This window comes from Sus scrofa, chromosome 13, assembly GCF_000003025.6.
Source record: "Sus scrofa isolate TJ Tabasco breed Duroc chromosome 13, Sscrofa11.1, whole genome shotgun sequence".
In the NCBI taxonomy this organism is placed as follows: Eukaryota; Metazoa; Chordata; class Mammalia; order Artiodactyla; family Suidae; genus Sus; species Sus scrofa.
Window position 1 is genome coordinate 68,793,266 of NC_010455.5, and position 23,411 is coordinate 68,816,676.

Sequence of the window (23,411 nt, forward strand, 5' to 3'; positions counted from 1 at the left end):
GAGCACTTCCGGCTATTGGTCTTTCAAAGAAACTAAAGACACGTCAGAGGAATAATTCTGAAAAAACGTCGAGAGCCACCTGTGTTTTCCTAGACATTAATATCTAGGAGTATCTCTGAAAATTTTCGTGCCTGCTGATGGGACAACGTAAAAATTTGGAATTCTTTTTGAGCTTCTAAGACCTGGCGAGGAGGAGCCACTTCCGCCAGGAACTGAAGCCGCCCTCCGCAGGATTATCCAGTTTTTAGATTATTTCCGCCCACGTTTTTTCTTTCGACGTGCGCCTCTTAGTGGCCTGGAGGGAATAAAACAGTGACTGCGGAATTCCCCCACGTGAATTTAAAGAGCAAATAGACTGTGTAACAGCTCTCATTCAATGGGCTTCTCACAGTTCTGTGAAGGTAGTTCTATCAATTTCCCCATTTTACAAGTGTAGAGAGTGAAGTTTGGAGTTTTTACTCCAAAAACCACACTTCTGACCATAAGGCTAAACTGTCTAGTTTTTAATTGTTGTTCTTGGCTTGCTTCGTTTTAGCTTTTGTTTTTAAGATTGCTGTGAAAATCAAATTTCAGAGAAAAGAAGCCCCTTGATTCCACAATCCGAACATGATAGGGTTATCATGTCATCAGTGACCTGAGGTAGAGAAGTTCCAGGCCAGCTGGAGACCAAAGCTGAAGGGGATTGTGTTGTCGACTGAGTGATGGGTGAGAAGGGAAGGGAGTGAGTGTTGACAACTCCTCCCTGACATTTTGACTGTGGAGGGGAGTGTGAGGAGACCCAGAAAAGTGAACCGTGAAATGTGAAGTGAAGGTCTGGTCCAAGGTCACACAGCTCACCACCTGGGGAATCCTGCTGGTCCTGGGGGCTGAAGGAGTCAGCTGGGGTTCCAGGCAGGAAGGCACTGTGCTAACAGCAGCCCACATGGTGTGTGCCATGAAGGAGAAGGTCTTGACAGGGTCAGGTGAGTGAAGCGGGTGACCAGTCATGAACAATTGGGCATTCTTGCAGTTGTGAAGGCCTAAGAAATTTAGAAGAATGACCCAAATGGCTTAGACCTTGCAGGATGAGAGACTTGCTGCTACTTATTTGAGGGGGGCACAGGGGCACCACACTGCCTGCTGCTTCCCAGTAGGCACCGAGACCCAAGATAAGAGGCTCAGGACCTCAGCTTTCCAACACCCCTCTGGCCACAGCTCCTAAGCAAGAAGTCACATCAGCTGGATCACAGCAACTCCATCCTGCTTTATTTCAAAAGAACAAAGGTCAGGAGAGGGAAATAACAACCACAACTTTCCCTGGACTCATCTGCCCTCTGAGACCCTGGACACTTTGGGATGACTTCCCACTGGAACAGTTTCTCCCGTCCGGCTCTCTAATATTCTCCCGCGTCTTTGGCCCTGGGCTGCTGACTGCTCTGGCTGTGGCCCCAAGGTTGGCTAGGTTTGGCAACACCTAGTTGATGTGATAGATCTCAGGGGCATCGTAGTAGGCACAGGTCATGTAGTTCATGGCTTTAATGGGCCACCAGTGGTTCGGGTGGTAGGTGACTGAGTAGGCTTGGGGCGTGCGTCGGACACAACTGAACAGTGCCAGGCTGCGGTCCACGGTCATGGTGGGTAGGTAGAGCTGCAGCTTGTCCAGGAGGTGACCCGGCCAGAAGAAATTGGGATGAGTTCGCTGAGGACCACTAGGCCTCTTTTCCTTCAGCTTTCTGGAGAGTGGGAAGACAAGGGGATGGTCATTCATATGGCAAGGGGGCAGCAGAGCCCGCCCACTGTGAGCAGTGGAGGTGCAGCACTGTGCTAGGTACTTGTACTCAGTCCTCCCATCAGTGTCACATGGAAGGCTCTGTTGTCCCATCTGCCTCACCAGTGAGGACTCAGAGGCCCAGAGAGGCCAGATCATTTCCCCAAAGCCACACGGCCAGCAAGTGGCAGGGCACAGGTTTGACTGCCAGTTTGCTGCTTCTAAACCTAGACTCTTAAGACCATACCATCTGCTCTGGAGAGGCCTTTTCATGTGCTGTTCACAGTGCAGCCTCTGGAGCCAGTCCATATCCCTGTTCCACCATTTAATAGATGCATGACTTTGAGCAAGATAGTTAAACTTCCCTCAGTTTCCTCTTCTATAAAATGCCTCAGTTTCCTCTTCTATAAAGTGGGTATGCCAAGAGTAACCTCCTAGGGTTGTTGAGAGGATTTATGTGAGTTAATACACGGCAAACATGCAGAACAGTGTCTGCCTGGCACTCTGGGCACTCTGTCATCTTACTGCCACTCAGATCCTGGGCACTGAGTCCCAGACGCTGTACTACCACGTGTCCCCTTGACCCTGCAAGTCTTGGGCACCTCCCTCCCACCCACCCCCTTCCAGAGGCGGATGATTGTTACAGACCTGGTGAATTCCTCAAACTCCTTGAAGTGTATTTTCTTGTTTTTTGTTGGCATTTTCCTACTGGATAAGAGAGAGAGAGGCATCTTGTCAGGAGGGGGCACTCCCGGTTAATGGGGCCTTGGGGGCCAGGTCAGGGCAGCAGGGGACCCAACTCTGAGTCCAGACCAGAGCCCTGACTCTTTCCCCCATGCTCCAGGAGGGCACACAGTAGCCTGGGGTGACTAGACCTGGGCCCCGTTGGTCAGGCAGACGGGATGACAGCCCTGGTCTGGTAGCCTGGCCGGCTGGGTGGCTTGGGGTGAGTCACTGCCCTGGTGGAACCTCCCTGCACGGAGCCCTCCCAGGTGGTTAGGAGATGTGCTCAGTAATCTGAATCCTTCTGGGGCCCCTGACTCCCACGTGCCACCAGAGCCGAATCCAGTCTTGAGGACAAGGGTGGTGAAAGCCAAAGCCCCAAATCTCGGGCCTGGCAGACATCACCTAGTCGTCCATGGCTCTCTTCCCAGGCAGCCTGCATCTGGGCTCAGAATCCTTCACAACACACCCTAAGAAGCCAGGGAAACCTGTCCATCCCTGTCCCCAGGGGCTTTTGTCCTTTATAACTGTGGCCTATTAAAGAGGACGAAAGTCATGTTCTCAGGTTCCCTAGGTTCATGGCTCAGGAATGGTGGCAGCCAGCCAGGGGCTGGAAGGCAGTCACTAGTGGGTCAGAAAGGACCCTCTAGGCCACTGTGACCTGCCGGGCTTGCACTCAGCTCTTTGCAGCCAGGGCTGTGGGCAGCCCCACCTGCAGACCTAGCCCACTCCTGCACTTGAGAACGCCCTGACAGGGCAGTGGACAACAACAATCACAACTCATGTGAGCTGCTGAGAAGTTTACATGCATTTCTCCTCAGTCCTCACCCATTTCATAGATGAACACGCCGAGGCTCAGTGACTGAAATAGCTTCTCTGCTGAACCACGGCCTTTTCCACATGGCTCTGCGGCTCCCAACCCAGCTGCTCTGCCCAGACCACTGGGAAGGTAGCTGGCAGTGGTCTCGGGTTTGAGGGGGTAGGCCTGGGCCCACCCCCTCATGGCATCTGGTCAGCTGCCTACCTCCTCCCTCTGCAGGAACACCCACTGTTCTCCAGTCTGCGGTCACTGCTGCTGGTCATAGCCTGCCCTCGAGTCCCCTCCTACCAGAGGAGGATGTTTTCTTAGAGAGACTTGGGTTGATCTGAGGGTTGGTAGGGAACACCAGTGCAGAGTACTTTTCTCCTCCTGGGGGGCTGCAAGCCCACCACTTCCCAGAGAAGGCAGGGCAGAGAAGGGGCCGCCACCACTGTCCTCTGCAGGGCCCCTGACACCCAGCCCATAATCTGTGAAGGGGCATCCCCCACTTCTCTGAGAAGTCCCTCTTTTTAACCTTTTCCAGAGATCATACAGGAGGTGGTCAGGAGGGCAGTTGTATGGGAGAGGGTCAAGGAGGCTGTGGAGACAAATGCCAGGGTGACACCGGGGACTGGCCAGCCTGTGGTGACCACCTGGGTTGGACATGCTGGGGTAGGACACAGACACTAGCAAAACGTGACACTCCAGCCCCTGCAGCGATGGGGAAGCAGCAAAGGGCAGGGGTGGGGGGTCTAATACTCAGCTTGTCAGGCTTCTTATCTGTAGGCTGGGAGGTGCCCTGGAACCTGAGCAGGGCCAGGTTCGGGCTGAAGGTCCTCAGGTCTGAGTAGTAGCCTCCAGGCTGCCGAATCGGGCGCACCTGGTCCTTCTGAAAAATGATCTTGTCTCCAGGGTACAACAGGGCTGTGAGCAGCAAGAGAAACAGCCTGTCAGCCCAAGACCCTCCCCTCCCAAGCCTTTGGGACAAAGGGGGACTTTCCCCTCCATTTTTTTTCTTTTTTGGCTGCCCTGTAGCATATGGAGTTCCCAGGCCAAGGATCAGACCTACACCAGATCCTTTAAAACACTGCAGGAGTTCCTGTCATGGCTTAGGGGTAATGAATCTGACTAGTATCCATGAGGATGCAGGTTCGATCCCCAGTCTTGCTCAGTGGGCTAAGGATCTGGCGTTGCCCTGAGCTGTGGTATAGGTTGCAGATGTGGCTCAGATATGGAGTTGCTGTGGCTGTGGCATATGTAAGCCAGCAGCTACAGCTCTGATTTGGCCCCTAGCCTGGGAACTTCCACATGCTGCTGGTGCAGGCCTAAAAAGGCAAAGCTAACTAATTAAATAAAATGCTATAGATGCTGCTGATCCTGTTGTGCCACAGAGAAAACTCCTGGGGGGCAGGGAGCTTTTTTAAAAAAATAAATTTACATTTTTATTTGAAAAGATTTCTCCGATATATATTTTTTAACTTCTAAATGATTGTAGATTCATAGCAAGTTGCAAAAATAGCTCAGGAGTTCCCTTCATGTCTCAATGGTTAGTGAACCTAACTAGTATCCATGAGGACTCAGGTTCAATCCCTGGCCTCACTCAGTGGGTTAAAGATCTGGCATTGTCAAGAGCTGTGGTGTAGGTTGCAGATGAAGCCTGGATCCCGAGTTGCTGTGGCTGTGGTGTAGGCCGGCAGCTGTAGCTCTGATTAGACCCCTGGCCTGAGAACCTCCATATGCTGCAGGTGTGGTCTAAAAAAGAAAAAAATAATAGCACAGAATGTCCCTCAGACCCTTCTCCCAGCTCTTGGACCACCCACTCGAGGTGCCTGCAGCATGTGCTGGAGGCGACCGCTTAGGTAGGTTGGCCCATGTACTGAAGGCCCCGGGCCACTCCCCCCTGAGGAGACCCATTATGGGCTGGTTTGTGTCCCCCCCCAACTCATATGCTACAGCCATATCCTCCAGAACCTCAGAATCTGTATGTGGAGGCAAGGCCTTTGGAGAGGTGAGTGAGCTGCAGTGAGGCCAGCCTGGCTGGTGTCCTCAGAGGAGGAGATGTGGACACAGAGATACCAGGGGCACGTATATGCACCAAAAAGACAGAAAGACCATGTGAAGAGACAGCCAGAGGATGGCCTCTATGGGCCAAGGAGAGAGGCCTCAGAGGAAACCAACCCTGTGGGCACCTTGGTCTTGGGCTTCCAGTCTCCAGGACTGTGACAAAATACATTTCTGTTGTTTAGGCCCCCAGGCTGTGATGTTGCATGGTGGCAGCTCTAGCCACTTAACACAAGACCCTGTGCACTTGTGTTAAAAAGATGGAAATAATCTTTTGTGACTGTTAATTGTTGTTCTCAGGTAAGTCACACCGCTCTCCAGGCACCTGTCTCAGAAAGACACACTCCCTGAATGGCCACAGTCCCTTCCCGCCCAGGTTCTCTGGGAAAACCCTGCCCTCAGGTGCAGCTTGCTCCTTCCTGGTCTTAAAGCACAGAGAGGGACCTGCCCATTTAATATGGTGCTTTGTAAATCTGGGTGCCAGCACTGCTACCTGGCCATCAGAGGCTGGGGGCACTGCCCTGTCCCAGGTCCCAGAAGCACACACTCTACCCAGAGACAAGAAGGGTTCAGATCTGCCTGGAGCTATGGAGACACAATTCCTCCCCCAAGTGGAGGTTGAACGGCCTCATAGCACCTGTCTCTGAGTGTTTTCTTCCCACCTCGTCGGCCGAAGACCCATGAAACAGGCCTGGCCTAGAGTAGTGGTTCTGGAACAGCCAACACAGCCAGGCAGTTTCCACTGCCAGCTGGTCTTCCCCTCTGAAATCAGGACTGTCTCTTTATGCCCAACCTCTGGCTTCCTCACCCAAACTCCTGTCCTGGCACTTCCTGCTCTAGAGTCAGGAACCCCACCTCCAGACCTATGAAGCCTGCAGCCCATCAAACAGTGTGGGACTGCTCCTTCTCCTCCCTGCCTTTTCCCCAATGTCCCCACCATGGGCCACGGTGGTGTGGCTGGACAGACGTCAGCTGGGGAAGGACAAATCTCAGGTGGACGCCCCTCTTGCCCCAGCTCCAGGCTCCCTAAGCACTAGCACAGCGGCCCTTACCTCTCATGAGGATATCCTCGGTCAGCGGGAGGCCGTAGGCCTCGCAGAGCTTCCAGCACTGCAGGTAGACCAGAAAGGTGTCTGTGCGGGACCTGTTGATGATCTCTCCCATCTCCCCGTGGATGGTGGACGGGAGGCAGTGCTCATCAAAGTGCTCATTCCCGCTGCGCACCAGACGGCAGCGCTCTGTGTACTGGATGGAGGGGACCTCGAGCTGCGGAGACAGCAGAGGCCGGCACTCGTTCCCAGCCTCCTGGCCAGGGCAGACCTGGAGCTTCCCCACCCTGGGGCCCCAGGAGGGGCAACAGCAAAGATGCACCTTCGGAAGTCAGCAACCAGGGAGGACAATCGCACAAGGGTGGCCTGCGTGGTTCTGTGTGCCCATGCGCAGCCCCTTACACGGAGGTGCACATGGGACAGTATGCTACAGACGGTAGGTCCCAGAGGCGTCCTATTGAAACATGACATTCAAGTGTCTGGCTGTGTGGGAATTTAAATGAGGTGCAGCCACCTGTGACTTTGAGGTAGAAGCCACGTGCCATGGATGACAGAGCAAGGTAGAAGAGGCCTGGGTAGTGGGCAGCCAGTTTTGGCCTTCTTAGATCTTTAGAAGGAAAAGAAAAACCTTCTAACATCAGAATCAGCAAGTAAGGAGTTCCCATCGTGGCTCAGTGGAAACGAATCCGACTAGGAACCATAAAGGTTGCGGGTTCGATCCCTGACCTCGCTCAGTGAGTTAAGGATCTGGTGTTGCCGTGAGCTGACGAGGCTCGGATCTGGCATTGCTGAGGCTGTGGTGTAGGCCGGCAGCAACAGCTCCAATTAGACCCCTAGCCTGGGAACCTCCATATGCCACGTATGCGGCCCTAAAAGGACAAAAAAAAAAAAAAAAAAAAAAAAAAGAGAGAGAGAGAATTGGCAAAGTTAGCTTACAGGTCAAGTCTGGCCCACCAATTTTTTTTTTAATAAATAAAGTTTTATTGGCACACAGCCGCACTCAGTTGTTTAGGTATTGTCTGTGGCTGCTTCCACGTTACAACGGCAGAACCAAGTCACTATGACAGAGACCACATGGTCTGAAAAAACTTAAAACATTTACCATCTGATCCTAAACAGGGAAAGCTTGCTGATCCCTGCTCTAACATTTTGGGTGTTCTTATCATGTATCTAAATCAGATCTTAGTATATACCTGGCAGTGCCTGATATTTTATGCATACACACACACAAAATACATATGTATGTGTGCATCTACTAACAAGGGTGTGTTTGAAAATACTTATTGGTATATCTACCAATTATATTAGTATTATATTAGTGTTGTTTGTCTGCCTGACTAGACTCCCAGCTGAGGCTAGGGCCATTTTGTTCTACGCAGTACCTAGAATAGTGCCTGGATATCACAAGCTCTTGATAACTATTTATTGGATGAATTAATTCCTCCATCCTCCACTCATCGTGTGTTTCTGGAGTGTCCACTCAGTGCCAGGGCCCAGGCCAGGTGCTTGGACTCTAGCAGTGACCACAATGCAGCCCTTGTCTCCAGAGGCAAAACCATAGTGAAGGATTGGGAGGGAAGGGAACTCAATATGTTGAGAAATGTTATCTTACTTCATCTTCACAGAAAGCTTGTGTGGTAGGTGGTGTTCTCATTTATGGAAGAGGGGAGAGGGAGACAAGGAAGCCAGTTCCCAAGAGCTCCCCGAGCTGGAAGGTGGTGCAGGGGGCGGGGGGGGGGGATTTGAACCTGAGCCCACCCAGTCACCAAACTCTGTCCCTCCCCTGTTGGTAGGGGCACCTTGCTCTGCCGCTTCCTCTCACGGTACCGCTTGCCAACGTCTTCCATCTCCTCCAGGGTCATGGGCCGAGCCTCTGTCCCCATATCGACCACTGGCACAGTCAGCAGATCCATCTTGGGAGGCTGTGGGGTTGAATTCTCTCTCTGCTTCTTTGATGGACTCTGTGGGGAAGCACTCTGCTTGGCAGGTCTATAATCTAGGATAAGAGGAAAGAGAGAGAGAGACTAGCAGGAACTGAGCGAGTGCCTGGCCCTGGCATCCATCAAGCAGGTAGCCAGTGTCACCAAGCAGGGGCCCACGTGTACAGTTAGTCAGTGCCACCTGATGGGCACCCTGAGATGCATTCTTCTATCTCCACCATGGCCTCTAGAGCGTGGGCTGCCTGCTCCCTCACCTGTACCACAGCCCCAGCCTTCCTGTGACCGTTCTTATCTTCGATCATCCTGTTTTCACCAAAAGCAAATAGGATCTTTTCCAAAAAAATCAGCCAAATCACCTCATCTCCTGTTCAGAACTCTATACTGGCTTCCCATAGCGCTTATGCTAAAACCCATAATGTTCTCCCTGGTCTTCAAGGACCTGTAAAATCTGGCCTCAGCCAATCATCCATGTGACCCATCTTACCTCCAGCATCCTTTCCTCACTCTTCCTGGCCACCCTGACTTCTTCTGTCTCCTAAAGACCTCTGGGTTCTGTCTAGGTTGTGCTTCCCCAGAGTGGCTCCTCATGGGTCACTTAGGTGTCTGGGGTGATGCCAGGCACCTTTTCAGAGAGGCCTGCCCTCACCACCACCCTCTCACTTTGCTCGGCTGTCTGCAGAGCATCTGTCACTATTGGACACATCTTGGCTCATCCTTCACACAGAAGCTCACTGAAGGCTTCTTCTCGGCTCTGTTCCCAGTTCCTAGCTCCTAGAAGTGCCTGGCACATAGGAGGTGCTTAGCAAAGATCCAAATGAATGAGCACATCCATTGCTCCTGCCCCAATTCAGGCCTCCACTGTTGAAGGCGGAAATGGAATCCTGGGCTTGCCACCTCCTATTTCTGAGACTGTGGACAGAGGGTCAGCCTCTCTGAGCTTCGGCTTCCTCCTTGCAAAGTGTGAACACCAGCCCTGACCTCCCGGGACTTGAAGGAGAAATTGAACAAATGCTGTGGATAAATGGGGGGTAAAGCTTTACAGCCCTCAGGGGTTGCCTCCAAATGCCACCGCCTTCTCCCTTGCAAGCTAGGTGCCCAGACTCTTGATGCTGCTGCCCTTTTAGGCAAAGCAAGAGACACCCAAGTCCACTTACCCTTCCCTCTGTTGCTCTCCAGGGAAAAAGAACTCAGTGAGGACATGGAGAGAGCACCATTCAAATACCTGCTCTTGGCTACTGGGAAATAATTGGCCCCAAATGCCTTTGCTGCAAAAGTGTATCACATGATGGAGGATAATGTAAGAAAAAGAGTATATATATATATATGACTGGGTCACTTTGCTGTAGAAATTGACAGATTATTGTAAATCAATTATAATAATAAAAAATGTTTAAAATTTATCTTGGTGTTTAGAATGCAGCAGGCACTCAATAAATATTAGTTCTCTCTTCCTGTTCAAAAAAAAAAGTGCATCATGGTGCATTCTGATCATTCACCAAATAACTCACAGCTGACTTCATGGATGATGATGAGCTTTGGTAATTCATGATGAAAAGGCAAAAACAGGGTGGGTGGGAAAGCATGCCCAAATCAGAGGACATGCCAGACACGAAGGTGTGTGCAGGGGGTGGGGGTGTCATTGCTGTGGGGGCACCCAGGTCCCCTGGGATTCTGAGAGGGACGAGACCCTGCCTGGGTGATGGTGCCTCAGCCTGGAGGCTTGTTGAGACTGGAGGTCGGGACCCTCACTGCACCATGGGACTGAGAAGTCGGTGCTCCAAGGGACCTGCTCCAAAAGGACCAACCCATCAGGATGCTGAGCACCCAGCTCAGTGGGCCATGGACTCCAGAGGCCAGGCCCAAATCTTTCCCTCTGTAAAGAACCCCCTGCTGTCCTCTTAAGGATTTTTACACGGCCTGAGGGAGGACAAGGAATCCACTCCAACTCCCCACAAACATGTCTGAAATTAAATTCCTGCCAACTTTGTGGGTGGGGGCAAAGCAAGATTTGTTTCATTCAAAAGAAGAAAGATGTGTTTGTATTGGGGAGGGCTCTGGAATGGTGGGTGGTGGTCAAGGGGGTCTTGAATTTTATCTTTTTTTTTTTTTTTTTTGGCAATAATGGCACTAACTATAGAGAATTGTGATGCCTGTGTTGTAACTTCATAGCCAGAGCTCCGCCTGGTTCACTTTTAATTTGCGTCTGTGCTTCATCTGGGCAGATGTGACTTCATAAGCACACAGCTTGGCAAATGGAACTTGAGCTAAGCAAAACCTATACAACAATTCATGGCAGCCCTGCTAATATCCCTGAGAGCAAAATACCAAAGGAGATTTTCTAGTAAACTCTAAGCACCTGCTAATTCTGTTTCCTGAATTCTAGTTAAGTTTTTATCAGTGATATGTAGATTAATAGTAGAAAGGCCTTCCATACAAAAGGAAAGGCTTGCTGCTTGGGTCAGTTCTCAGCTTAGCAAGTGGGTTTTGGTGGGCTGAAACCATGCTTCAAGAGCCCTCCTTTAAGGACCAGGGCTGGGCCTCATTCATCTTTGAATGGATGAGGTAGCTGGGCACTCAAGAGAATGTCTACTCCGTGGTTGATCTCTGGGCCTGGAAATTCCACGGAGAGGCTTGCCCCTGCCCCAAGTCAGCCAAAGCTGGAGAAGACATTCGGGAAGTGAGCCACAGCTGCCTCCACCCAGCTGGCTCCCAGGATGGCGAAGTGGAGGCACGGGGCAGGGGCTGGGAGGACAGATACATACACTCTGCTGCTGTTGCCAGGGTGCTTTTCTGCTGAGCCAAGGACCACTGCTTGTAGGTGCTGGTCAGGCTGTCTGTGGTGATGCTGTTGTGCTTCCCCAAGGAGCTGAGATAGATCACGATATCCTCCACGTCCCGGCTTTTCAGAGGGGCTCCCACCTGAGGGGAAAAGAGATGCCCCAAGGGCAGGGAGGCTGCAATCCAGACATCCTGCCGGCCTGGCCACACTTCCCCATCTACCTTCATCTGCAGCCACTCTCAACTCAGAGCTCAGAGCCCTTTCCCAGGCCCCAGATGCACCCTGCACATTCTCACCCTCCACCCTTACTCAGACATCTTCCTCTTTCTGCCAGAAAAACTCCTATCCCTCCTTCACAACCCAGTCCAGACATGTTACCATCTTGGCAGTGTTTGTGACTTCTTCCTCTGGGCTCCCTCCCACTGCATTACAACCTCAACCACAGCCTTCCCAGGTTGGACTGCAAGGATTCCACATCTTGTCTACAAGGGACACATAAGCCTCCCTTAACTGAAGTGAAACAGAATCTGAAAGCTGATACACGTTCCACTTTCAAGCACAGTGAGCAATTGTGGAGAAGCTTAATGCTTGCCAGCAATGTCATATTCTCAAGAAGAAAGGTCTCAAAAGAAATTGCACTTTGAAAGCTCCTGTTGTGGTGCAGTGGGATCGGCAGCCTCTTGGGAACACTGGACTCAGGTTCGATCCCTGGCCTGGCACAGTGGGTTAAGGATCTAGAGTTGCTGCAGCTGTGACTTAGTTTGCACCTGTGGCTAGGATCTGATCCCTAATCCACGAGCTCCATGTGTCGTGGGGTGCCCCCTTCCCCACAAAAAAGAAAAAATAGAACTTTGCTTTTCAGCTTCCTTAGACTATGGCCGTTGTTCACTGATTATTCCTTAAAGAAGAACAGAACACTCCTCCTGCTAAAGGGTTTAATGTTTTATCTTTTTATTTATATTGCTTAAAGAGCCTTTATCTTTTTGTTGTAATAAATGCTTTGAAATACTGTTCAGATAATTACATGTCATAAAATGATAGCATAAAAGCTGGTGATGATTTAAAACCATAAAAGATGTAGCACCCCCCCCAAAGTGGTTTTTTTTAGGTATCAAGTATCAAAAATCTATAAAAGCTTAATTCACCCAGGCCAGGAGTCAGCAAACTTTTTCTAGAAAGGGCCAGAGAGTAAATATTTTAGGCTCCAGGAGCCATGTGGGGTCCATCATCGCTATTGCCCTTGTAGCGGGAAAGCAGCCCTGATGACACACAGACAAATGAGTGTGGCTGTGCTCTAATAAAACTTTATTTATCCAAACAGGAGACAGGCTGAATTTGACCCTGGGCCATGGTTAGCAGACCTCTGCTAGACCCAGAGAACTTTCCCCGGTGTTGGGGATGTTCTAGCCCGCACGATCCAACAGAGGAAGCGCTTACCACCTGCGACTGCTGAGCTCTTGAGCTGTGGCAGGTGTCACTGAGGAACTGGATTTTTAAATTTGTTCATTTATAATTAATGTGGATTTTTTTTTTTTTGCCTTTTTCTAGGGCCGCTCCCACGGCATATGGAGGTTCCCAGGCTAGGGGTATAATCGGAGCTGTAGCTGCCGGCCTACGCCACAGCCACAGCAATGCCAGGTCCAAGCCACATCTGTGACCTACACCAGAGCTCACGGCAACGCCGGATCCTCAACCCACTGAGCAAGGGCAGGGATCGAACCCACAACTTCATGGTTCCTAGTCAGATATGTTAACCACTGAGCCATTATGGGAACTCCTTAATGTGGATTTTTGAACAACCACACTTTAAACTGTGGTCCACAGAGCCGCAGCAAGGGCTGCACTGGGAGCTTGTCAGAGTGCAGCATCTTGGGCCCCCACATAGAGGTACAGAGACAAATCCTGCACTTTAACAAGACTCTATACGATGCATACACCAGTGACAGTTCGAGGAACTCTAGAAGGTCCTAGAGGCAGGACTGAAGGCCCAGCCCTCTGTGCTCAGTTCTGGGGTCTCAAAACCAAGCCGCTGGCTGGTTATGGGGCCAGCTCCGCAGACTTCCCACTCATGTTGGGCCTCTTCCACTCAGACCAGTGCCAGGGTGGCCTTGGGGGTCTGATGGGGGCTCAGGTTAATCTGCATGTTCTAATCTGGCTGCATGAGTGATAAGGCCAATGGCCAGAGCAGACCTGGGGAGGGGGCGGCAGGGGTGGGCACATGGACACTCCAGCCCCCCTCAGGCCAGCCTGGAGGGAAGAGGTGCTTACTGCCTTCAGAGCCATGATGAACTCCTCCCTGGAGATCCTCTGGTTCTCGCCCCGGTCCACCTTGTTAAATATCTCCAGGATCTTGATCTTCTGGCTGTGCAGGTAGGCGTACAAGGCCGACAGGGCAGGGGGTCTGGGCAGTCGGAGCTGTGGCACCAGCAGGCGGGAAGGTCGGAGGGTTTTCTTCTGAAAGAGGCAAGAGAATGGGGCAGAGGGTAAAGCTCAGGGGAGACAGGCTGTGGGTTGGGGTCACCAGGGTCTGGGGAAATGGGATGAGGGAGGAGAAGCTACCGCACAGGCAGCAAGTTGGGGTGCAAGGAACACCAGGCTCCGGGTGGACACCTGGGAGACTTGCTTCCCTGGGCCTCTGTTTTCCCATCAGAAACAAGAGGCTAGGGCAACACAAGAACGAAAGTTTCATTCTGGTCCACATCTCTCCTGTCAGACCCTAACCCAGCAGAACCCGATGGGGCCTTCCCAGTACAGACCTCTGCCATGGCCATCTCCTGCCTTTTGTCTGTTGAAAAACTAATAAATTTAATCAGAGAAGTGAGACAATGAGAAAGAGAGAAAAACAGTCAAGCAATGGCGCTCACATTGCCGCTCAGCAGAAAGGAAACTAGCTAGCATCCGTGAGGATGCAGATTTGATCCTTGGCCTTGCTCAGTGGGTTAAGGATCTGGCATTGCTGTGAGCTGTGGTATAGGCTGGCAGCCGTAGCTCTGATTGGACCCCGAGCCTGGGAACCTCCATATGCCGTGAGAGCGGCCCTAGAAAAAGGAAAAAAAAAAAAAGTTTATACAAATGTTTCTTCTCTCCTCACTCCTGTGAGCCCTGTGAGCACCTGCTAGAGTGTACAGCCCCTCAAATGAATGAACAAGTGAACAAACAATGGTATGTAACATGCCTCACAGATGAAGGCCGGAAATAATTCCACCCACAGTGGATTTAAGACACAGTTACAGATTCCTCAGGTCTCCTGCCCCACAGGTGGAACCCAGCTCACCTGCCCTGGAGGGTGGGCAGTACCTAGTGACTTCCTTCTGACAATGAGACCATGGTGGAAGTGATGGTGTAGAACATCTGAACTGAGACCTCCTGAGGCAGGTCATAAAAGGCACTGCAGCCTCCTCCTTGCTCTCCTGGACTGCTAGCTTTGGGGGGAGCCAGCTGCCATGGGGTGAGGACACTTGAGCAGCCCCAGGAGAGGCCCACATGGAACAGAGGCCTCCTGCCAACTTGGAAGCAGGTGCTCCTGCCTGGTCAAGCCCCCAGATGTCTGTGGCCCAGGACAGCATCTTGAGATGACAGCTCAAGCCAGAGCCACCCAGCTAAGCACCTCCCAGGGTCCTCACTCTCAGAAACAGTAAGATAATAAACATCTGTTGCTTTAAGTCACATTAAGGGTATTTGTTATGCAGCAATAGATACCAAATGCCTCTCCCTTTCAGGACTTCTGTTTGTTCCCCTGGGCAAGGGTGGATGGGGGTGGGAGATAGGGGGCCTAATCCGAGGAAATGAAATGACAAGAGGCCCCTAATACCCTCAATGTCTGTATCTGGCGAATGGGGCTGTTCACCTTGGTGGCTCTGGCAGTAGTAGCCTGCTGGGCCATCAGCCAATCATCATGCTCCTTGTGGATCCAGTGGAGGACTTTGGCCTCAGAAGGTGTGAGTCTAGGCTTGTTCTGCAGCCACTTCTCTATGTTGCCAAATGACTCCAGGTCCTGCCGAAGCTTCAGCCTCTGGCTCAGCCAGACTGAGTCCTCTGGCTGTTCTTGGACGTCCCCAATTTTCAGGGCTTCAAGGCTGGGGCTGGGCTGTGGGGGAGCCTGGGTTTGGGGTGTGGGGTTGGCGGGCATCGCATCTTCCTTGGGAGGCAAGATGAAGATCCGCCGGCGACTCCGAGGCAGGTGGAAGTCCTCCTGCTTGAATTGCTTGAAGCAGTGGGCGATGACCAGCTCAGGGTTGAAGACACGATCCTTGCTGGTGTTTTCATCGTCAAACAAGGACTTAGACTGGTAAAACGCTTGGGAGAAGAGGGTTAAAAGGTGAGCTCCTTTCCAGGAAAGGACCAAAGGAGTAAGGAAGGAAAAATGCTTTAGCACCAGGCTAGGCATTGGGCCTGGCTTTATTGTCGCCTCGCTAAGATGATGAAAATAATGACATCTAATGGGACTGGGCCTGCTGAGGGATGCTAAGGGATTTATACGCTTTCTCATTTAAACTTCTTAGATTCTAACCTTACTCCACTCTACTCCCACCCTCCAATATTCCTTGGCAATCAGAATGATCTTTTTAAAGTGCCACTCTGATCTGGTCAGATCAGTGCCCTGACCCTGATGAGTAGATTCTTTTCCGCTGCACCACGATGGGAACTCCTCCACCTATTTTGAAACACTTCCGTCACTTTTCTTTTCCTTTCGGTCATGCCTGTGGGATGACAGGGGATGAACCCACGTCACAGCATCAACCCGAGCCACTGCAGTAACAAAGCTAGATCCTTCACCAGCTGTGCCACAAGAGAACTCTTTCCATCACTTTTCATAGCCCTCAAAAAATCTCATGACTCTCCTCTGCCAGCCTTTTCTGCCTCATCACTTGCCTCTTTCTATACTCTGTCCAGACCCTTGACCTCCTCTCTGTTCCCCGAATAATCCAAGCCCCATCCTGCCTGAAGGCTTGGCACACGCTGCCCCCTCTGTCAGGAATGCTCCTTCTCCCATCCATCTCCTCCTGCTCTTCCTCAGACCAAATGGTACCTCTCTAGCTCCAGGCTTGCTTGTATCCTCAGGTTATCTCTGCATATCACAACCTACACTTTTCCTTCAGACCACTTATCGTAAGCATGTAAATCAAGGGTCGCAAACTAGAAGCCCTCATACCGAATGAAGGGTAGGGTCCTGTTTTGCTTGATATATGTGTTTGCTTAAAATTTTCCAGTTTGCATTGCTTGAGGCTGGAGTATGCCCTCCTCAGCTTGCCATAAGCACCCCATCCCTGTCATCTCACATGCAGCTCACTCATTCATTAAGCGCTTGATTCAGGCAGGCATTTTCATTTGAAATCCCCGGCGCAATTACTTGGATGCTGTTAACTTTTTCCAATATACTGTGAACCAGGACCACATCTCTTTTGTTCCCTGCTGGACTCCCAGCACCTTCACAGTGCCAGCGTAGAGTGGGGGCCCAGTAAATACTTGGTGAGTGAGTGAATGACAAGTGGACAGACCTAACACGTTGGCACCATGATTACATCCACGTTATAGAAAAGGATACTGAGGCTCAGAGAGGCCCAACGTCACGCAGCTGATTAGTAGCAGAGCTGGCACATGAACTTGGGTTTGCTTGGTCGCCCCAGAGCTCAACTCTTAGCCATTACTTGATATTACCCCAGGCTGCACCTAATCCCACTGAGTCTCCATTCTTTTATGTCTAACATGACATAAACTTTGCGTAGCAACCTCTTGAAGCTGTTATGAAGGTCAAATGAATAACAGGTATGTTCTAAGATTCAGAAGGGATATGGCATTATTATTAAAAACATTGTCACCACCATTTTTCTTCTAAAACCAAAGCTCTCCTGCTTACAACCCTTCTATTGCTCCCAGCTGCCTCCAGAATAAAGTTCTGTCTCTCTAACTTGGCCCCACTTGTCCCACAGCCCCACCCTTCCTCCCCGCCCCACCCCCACCAGCCCCCACCAATTTCTCTGGCTCCTTCTCCCATTCCCTTGGCCTCACCTTGTAATTGTACCCAAGCTAAGCTGACGGTGGTTCCTTGCCCCCTCTATCCTACCCCTCCCCCTGAAATCATGGTCTTTCCTCTCTTTGGAATGCTCTTCTCTCTCCCCTGCTTCATTTGATGACTCCCTACTTAGCTCTTAGGGCTCAGCTCAGACCTTACCCCACTGAAGCATCCTAACCCCAACCCCACCTCGTGCTCCTCTGGGTCCCCAGAGCCCTCGGGTTTAACCCCCCATAGCATTTACCATATTTTTCTGGATGAAGATAATTTTCTTTCCCAACAGTCTGTGAGTTTCCGAATGGCAAGAACTGTGTCTTACTTCCTGTGTGTCCCTCGTGCCCAGCCTGGCACAAAGTGAACAGTCAGTATTTGTGTTAGGTATTTTTATAATGCCCATGTGTTCCTTTCATAGTCAGAGGATAGTTAATGCATATATCAGTGTGGACAGAAGTAAGCACTTCTCAACAACCCACTTATTTCTTTGAGGACAAGATCCTGGGTACAACTGAGAATTCTATCATTCATCAAATCAGCATTTTCTTTTCTTTTTTTGCAGCTGCACTGTGGCCTAGGAAGTTCCAGGCTAGGGGTTGAATTGGAGCTGCAGCTGCCGGCCTATGCCAGAGCCACAGCAACATGGGATCTGAGCCGCATTTGCATCCTACACCACAGCTCATGGCAATGCCAGATCCTTAACCTACTGAGTGAGGCCAGGGATCAAACCCTCATCCTCATGGACACTATGTCAAGTTCTTAACCTGCTGAGCCATGATGGGAACTCCAAACCAGGAATTACTGTGAATTATTCAGTGCTTGGCACAGTCTGGGTGCCCAGGTGTCAGTGTGCGGGCACAGAACAAGGTGGGGGGACCAGAGGGGTGACAGGGTGCTTTCAGAAATGCTGATGGAGGGGATCTGGGAGATCATCACGCAGGAGGGGACACCGAGTGTATGTTAAGAATGAGCTGGGATAGAGGCCAGCATGGGGAAAGATCAGGGTGGGGTCTAGGGAGTTAGGGTTACTAACTGGTTTCACAAACCGGAAAGCACACTGTGTGTGAAGGAGGGGGTTCATGGGAAATAAAGTTGGTGTCACCTTGAACACCAGGGTCAGGGGTGTGAACTGTACCTGCAGACCAGTCTCACCGCTCCACTTGTGCCCTCCCCAGACCCCAAATCCACGATCTGCCTTTAGCCAAAAGGGTCCCTTTCCTATCTGAAAGCCTTCCATGGCTTCAATGAAATGGGTTCTCTGTGCTTAGAATAAATAACCCCCTTTCCCAAGGGCCTGCAAAGCTACCCTGCTGGCCTGGCCCGGCTCCTGCCTAGTCTCCTGCCCTTGCTGGCTTCTCTCCAGCTGCACTGGCTTCCTTCCTGTCTGTCCAACTACTGGCTCTGTCCTGGTTATTGGTCTTGGTGTTTTCCGTGCCCTCTGAAGGCCATGGGATTCCCTATGTTTTCCCTTGGCTGAGTCCTCATCACATAGTTCTCAGCCTGGTGTAACCCCTCAGAATCATCCCCCACCACCCTCTGGAAAGCTGCATACCCACCACACCATGGAGCTTATATTCTAGTGGTCTTTGGGGTCCTACGCACCCAATAGGAAAGTGATATGGGCTCTTATAGTAAAAGAGGTTACCATGAAGTTTGGGCAGAGACTGTGTGAAAATGTTCCCAGGGGATGGGTGAGGCAGGCTCTCAGAGGCCAGATGGTCCTGCTGCCTGCCCAGGTCAGGGAACTTTCTGTAAGACCCCTGTGGACTTTGCCTTTCTTTGTATCCTTCTGGTGACAGGGTGTTGTCTACTTAACATTGTGGGTGCCTAATTCTGACTGCTAGAGACATCTTCTTTATCCTGATAGAATTTGTTTCCCTGGCATTTCTACCCTTTGATCCTAGTCCTCCCCACCTATGCCCCAGAAAACACATCTGTTCCTTCTTTTCTGGAATAGCCCCTTCAGGTGTCTGGAGATGATTCAACACTTTGTTGAAATTCTCTACTTTTTGCTTGGTTCTGACTCAAATCTCTCCATTAGTCCAGCCTACCTCTCTGGCTACACGTTCTCTTGGGCCCCTCTTTTCCTACCTACCCCTAAAAAGTTGGTGGCTTCCAGGCTTATAATTGGAAGTCTCTCGGTTTTTTTTTTTTTTTTTTAATAATCTCCTCCATTTTTAAGTCTCCGCGGCCCTTTCTATGCAGAGGAGAGCACACCCTACCCAACATTTATGACTAGGAATTAGCTCCAACTTTCTACATACAGCTGCTCCTAAAGCATCCTCACTTGTAGGGCCTTCAAGGATCTCAAACTCAACCAACTAAGAATGAACTTGTCTCCATGTTCCACCTACTCTGTCCTTCCTGGTAGTTTTCTTATTTCTGTGGAAGGCACCTTCATCTACCAGGTCAACCTAAGCATCATCTTTGATTGCTCTTTCCAAGAGCCCCACCCAACCAGTCCCCAAGTTCCTGTGGTCCCCTTAGTTCCCTCTAGCCTGGTGCCTTTGCGTCACCTCCCAGCATCTTTGGCCTGGGCATTTGGGAGAGGCCCAGATTTCTCCTGGCTCGGTGAGAGACAGGCTCTCCCCACACCCAACATTCCGAGTCAGCCAATTCAGTCTCTGCATTTACTGGAGCTCCCAGACTGACCCTGTCATTCCCAGTGGCTTCTCCATCTCCTGGCTCACAAGATCACTCATGATGCTGTCCCTTCTGACCCTATTTGCTTCTCATCTCCGGCAACACTTAAACTACCAACAGTTTTCTGAACACAAGATGTCTCTGAGCTTCTGTGCGTGCTGATCCTTTGGCCTGGAACGCATTTCCTCTCCCTTTTGCCTCTCTCTTTATATCATTAATTTAAGCCCCAGTGTAAAGATCTCTTCCCCGAAACTTGGAACAGGTCCTCCCCATCCTCTGCACTTAGCAGACCGTCTTACTGCTGGGTGTCACCCCTGGACCTAGTATTCACCCTTCTTCTATAATTATTTGTCCTTCACCTCTGAAGTTGCAGTGCTTGGCAGGGACTTGTCCCACAGTCCATGGCCAAAAGTTTGAAGACTGATGCTCTTCTTCATGCCTCTTCTCCAGAACCGAACACACTAATGTCCAGGGGAGAACTAGGGCCGGACAGAGCGCCTGGATACCTTTCCCCAGGCACATGAGTTGAACCTCTGGTTCTAAGCCAAGGCAGCTCTACCCACATTCCAGCCCAAGTACGGGAAATCCGACCTGTGCACAATCTGCTCCCGACTCCCTGGTAACCCCCCACCCAGAGAGGGGACGGCACAATGAGGTAGTCGTCCTTGTTCTAGCCCTCACCTCACTTGCGGGCATCTACCCAGGGGCTGAGGGCTTCCTTACGGCGTCGTTGATTACAGGGAGCTTACCTAGAAGCGACCGGAACAGAGCTTCGTACTCTTCGGAGGAATCATCCATGGTCGCGGCGCTGGGAGCGGGTGCTGAAGAGAGTGTGTGAATGTGTGTGTGTCTGTGTGTGGTTGCTTGCGCGGAGATACGGGGTACCAGAAAAAAAGTAACACCAAGTTTGCAAGAGACTGGCGACTTGCAGAGCTTGGACGCAACTGTTGCCAGGACTACGGGCGCCCTGCACTGATTGGCTGGGCGCCGCCACGTGACCAGAGGCCCTACGGAGCAGACCGCCGCAGCAGGTGCCCAGGACAATCCCGCTCCCTTCAGGGTACCTGGGAGGAACCGCAGGGAAGTGGTGCCACTGAAGAGAACCCCGCTCGGTTAAAGACAGGATTTCTTTCATTGGCCCAGTGGCCCCTGAATCTGGAGTAGTAAATGGATAGAGTTTCCCTTAAACTCTAGGGTTTTCATCTGGTCTCATCTTTAGGGCTATGTTCTCATCCAAAGAGCAGGCCTGCCTCCAGAGGGGTTGCAGGAACCCAAGTGGATGCTGGCCAAATAGAGGCAGTGTTTTTGGTATGGTTTGTCACCAAAAGATAGGATGCCAGGGTTTGGAATTATAGAACCTGAGAACTGGAGTATTACTAATAATATTTGAAATATCCATCAACTGATGAATTGATAAACAGAGTGGTCTATCCATACACTGGAATTTTAATTATAAAAAAGGAATGAAGTACTGACACATGCTGTTGAGACAGGCTGGGACCTGGGATCTTTCACTGCAGTGCTTGCACCTGGACAAAGTCTCTTCTAGCAACAGAATACAAAGAAACTCAAAATAACTGCAAACGTGCAGTTGGAGCAAATCATGAACAAGATACAAAAAGACCAAAACCTAATAACTGTCACTTCTGAGGCTTCTGGAGCAAAAGCAAGTAACTGCACATGATCCCTGCATACAGCACCACCAAGGGGGGCAAGGGGAATGCCACTTGAGCCACCCCTCCCCCACAGTCCATGGTTCCCACCCTACCCTCACCTATTTAAGGGATGCGATCACAGCCCAATCAGGGAGTAAGCAAGGGCACCTGTTACTTGTTTTTGATCCATGCTCCTGCTGCAGCACTAGTCCCAGTAAAACCTTGCCTGATTTTTTCCTCCAGTCTCTTATCAATTTCTACTCAGTAAGAGTCCAGAAACCTGGATGAGTAACTCTGCAACATGGATGGACCTTCAAAATATGCCAAGTGAAAAGAATCCAGGCACTAAAGGCTGCATATTATATGATTCTATTTATAAGAAGTGCCCAGAATAGGCAAATCTATAAGCATAGAAAGCAGACCACTGGTTGTAGAGGCTGGGGGGAGAGAGAAAGCATTGGGTTTGACTGCTAACAGTTTTCGTTTTGGGGTGATGGAAATATCCTGGATTTAGCGATGATGGCTGCATAACACTGTGAATGTACTAAAAGCCACTGAATTGTATATGTTAAAAATTGTTAAATGAATTTTATGTTATGTGAATTTTGTTTCAATAAGAGAAAAAAACCCAAACACTTGAGTGCTTCCCTGGATAAGGTAGCACCTTTATTAAAATGCATTATTTTTTGTGACCATCTTATCAACCTGAGGTTGTCACTAGACCATCCCCATAGACCACATTACTGTAGCACTTTTGTAAGCCAGGCTCCATTTAAGCAACCACATGCATTAACTAAATAATCCTAAACTGTGTGAGGGGGGCACCACTGACCCATTCTAAAGAAATGAGGAAATCAGCACAGAGGTCAGACTTCACCTGCAGGAAAGGGGAAAAGCCAGGCCTGGCTGTGGCCTGTGTATCCCTGTCATGCCCATGAGCTCACAATCCTGATGGAGATGCCATGCAGGAGAGGGTGGCAGGGCCTGACAGCAGCCCCAGCAACCCGCCACCCCGATTTCCCAAGCCTGCTGCCTGCCCTACCCTCCACCCGCAGCTGTGGCCAGAGTTGCAGGGGCCCCTCTAGACTCTCGGCTGCAGGGTTGGGCACCTTGTCCCCACACCTTACCCTTTTGTTTCATTTTTTTGTGTTTTTTTCTCTCATGCCCATGAGGGTCACGATAGAGCCTTTTCCTTTTTGTGCCCCTCCCTAGCACAAAGCTTTGCACTTAGTGAATGCTACTTGGATGTCTGTTAAATAAAAATGTGCTGGGAAGTTATGAAGTGGTTGTTTGCCTTGGGGGGTGTGTGTGGCCAGTTTTCCTCTTCTCTGGTCAGAATCCATCCTTCTCTAAATACAGAAACTCACTCACTCAAGTGGAAACAACCAACTAGCTCTGGGGCATGCTGTATCCTGGTTCTGTCTACTCTCCACCCTATAACAAATGTAGTTTCCCTAACAATTTATTTTTCATTTATTCAATCAATTTAATTTTCCAATTATGCCTTAAAATGGCAATTGATACTTAAGAATTGCTTAAGATTTTTTTGTTTTATAAATTCCTTCTAAAGTAAGCATTTTGGTCTTTGAGCTATACTGTTATAATACCGGCATTAAAAATGGCATAGGATGGAGTTCCCGTTGTGGCGCAGTGGTTAACGAATCCGACTAGGAACCACGAGGTTTTGGGTTCGATCCCTGGCCTCGCTCAGTGGGTTAAGGATCCAGCGTTGCCGTTAGCTTTGGTGTAGGTGGCAGACGCGGCTCGGATCCCGCGTTGTTGTGGCTCTGGCATAGGTTGGTGCCTACAGCTCCGATTAGACCCCTAGCCTGGGAACCTCCATATGCCGAGGGAGCGGCCCAAGGAATGGCAAAAAAAAAAACAAAAAAAACAAAAAAAGGCATAGGAGTTCCCGTTGTGGCACAGTGGAAACAAATCTGACTAGGAACCATTGTCGCAGAAACTGCAGAAACCGTGGCAGCGGAAGGAGACAAATGGCACTCAGAGA

General features: G+C 50.5%; 1 protein-coding gene across 3 annotated transcripts; it reads right to left on the reverse strand.

The window, feature by feature from the left end:
- On the reverse strand, window positions 1,224–20,734 carry EFCAB12 (EF-hand calcium binding domain 12). Of its 3 annotated transcripts, XM_021068406.1 has the most exons (10): window positions 20,498–20,730; window positions 17,356–17,455; window positions 14,946–15,394; window positions 13,367–13,552; window positions 11,082–11,238; window positions 8,179–8,375; window positions 6,383–6,596; window positions 4,034–4,193; window positions 2,396–2,455; window positions 1,227–1,712 (listed from the first exon to the last, which is right to left on the reverse strand). In XM_021068406.1, exons 3-10 carry the CDS (start codon window positions 15,225–15,227, stop codon window positions 1,454–1,456), a joined length of 1,515 nt encoding a protein of 504 aa, XP_020924065.1. In that variant the 5' UTR covers window positions 15,228–15,394; window positions 17,356–17,455; window positions 20,498–20,730; the 3' UTR covers window positions 1,227–1,453.

What these genes read in the sequence shown, in the direction of transcription:
- EFCAB12 (XM_021068405.1), bottom strand. Translation starts at nt 20,546, where the DNA reads ATGGATGATTCCTCCGAAGAGTACGAAGCTCTGTTCCGGTCGCTTCTA. An exon ending in TCATCATGGCTCTGAAGGCA is followed by an intron (nt 11,239 to 13,366) that starts GTAAGCACCTCT and finishes TTTTCCCCTCAG; the next exon opens with GTGGGAGCCCCTCTGAAAAG. An exon ending in GAGTTTGAGGAATTCACCAG is followed by an intron (nt 1,713 to 2,395) that starts GTCTGTAACAAT and finishes CCCACTCTCCAG; the next exon opens with AAAGCTGAAGGAAAAGAGGC.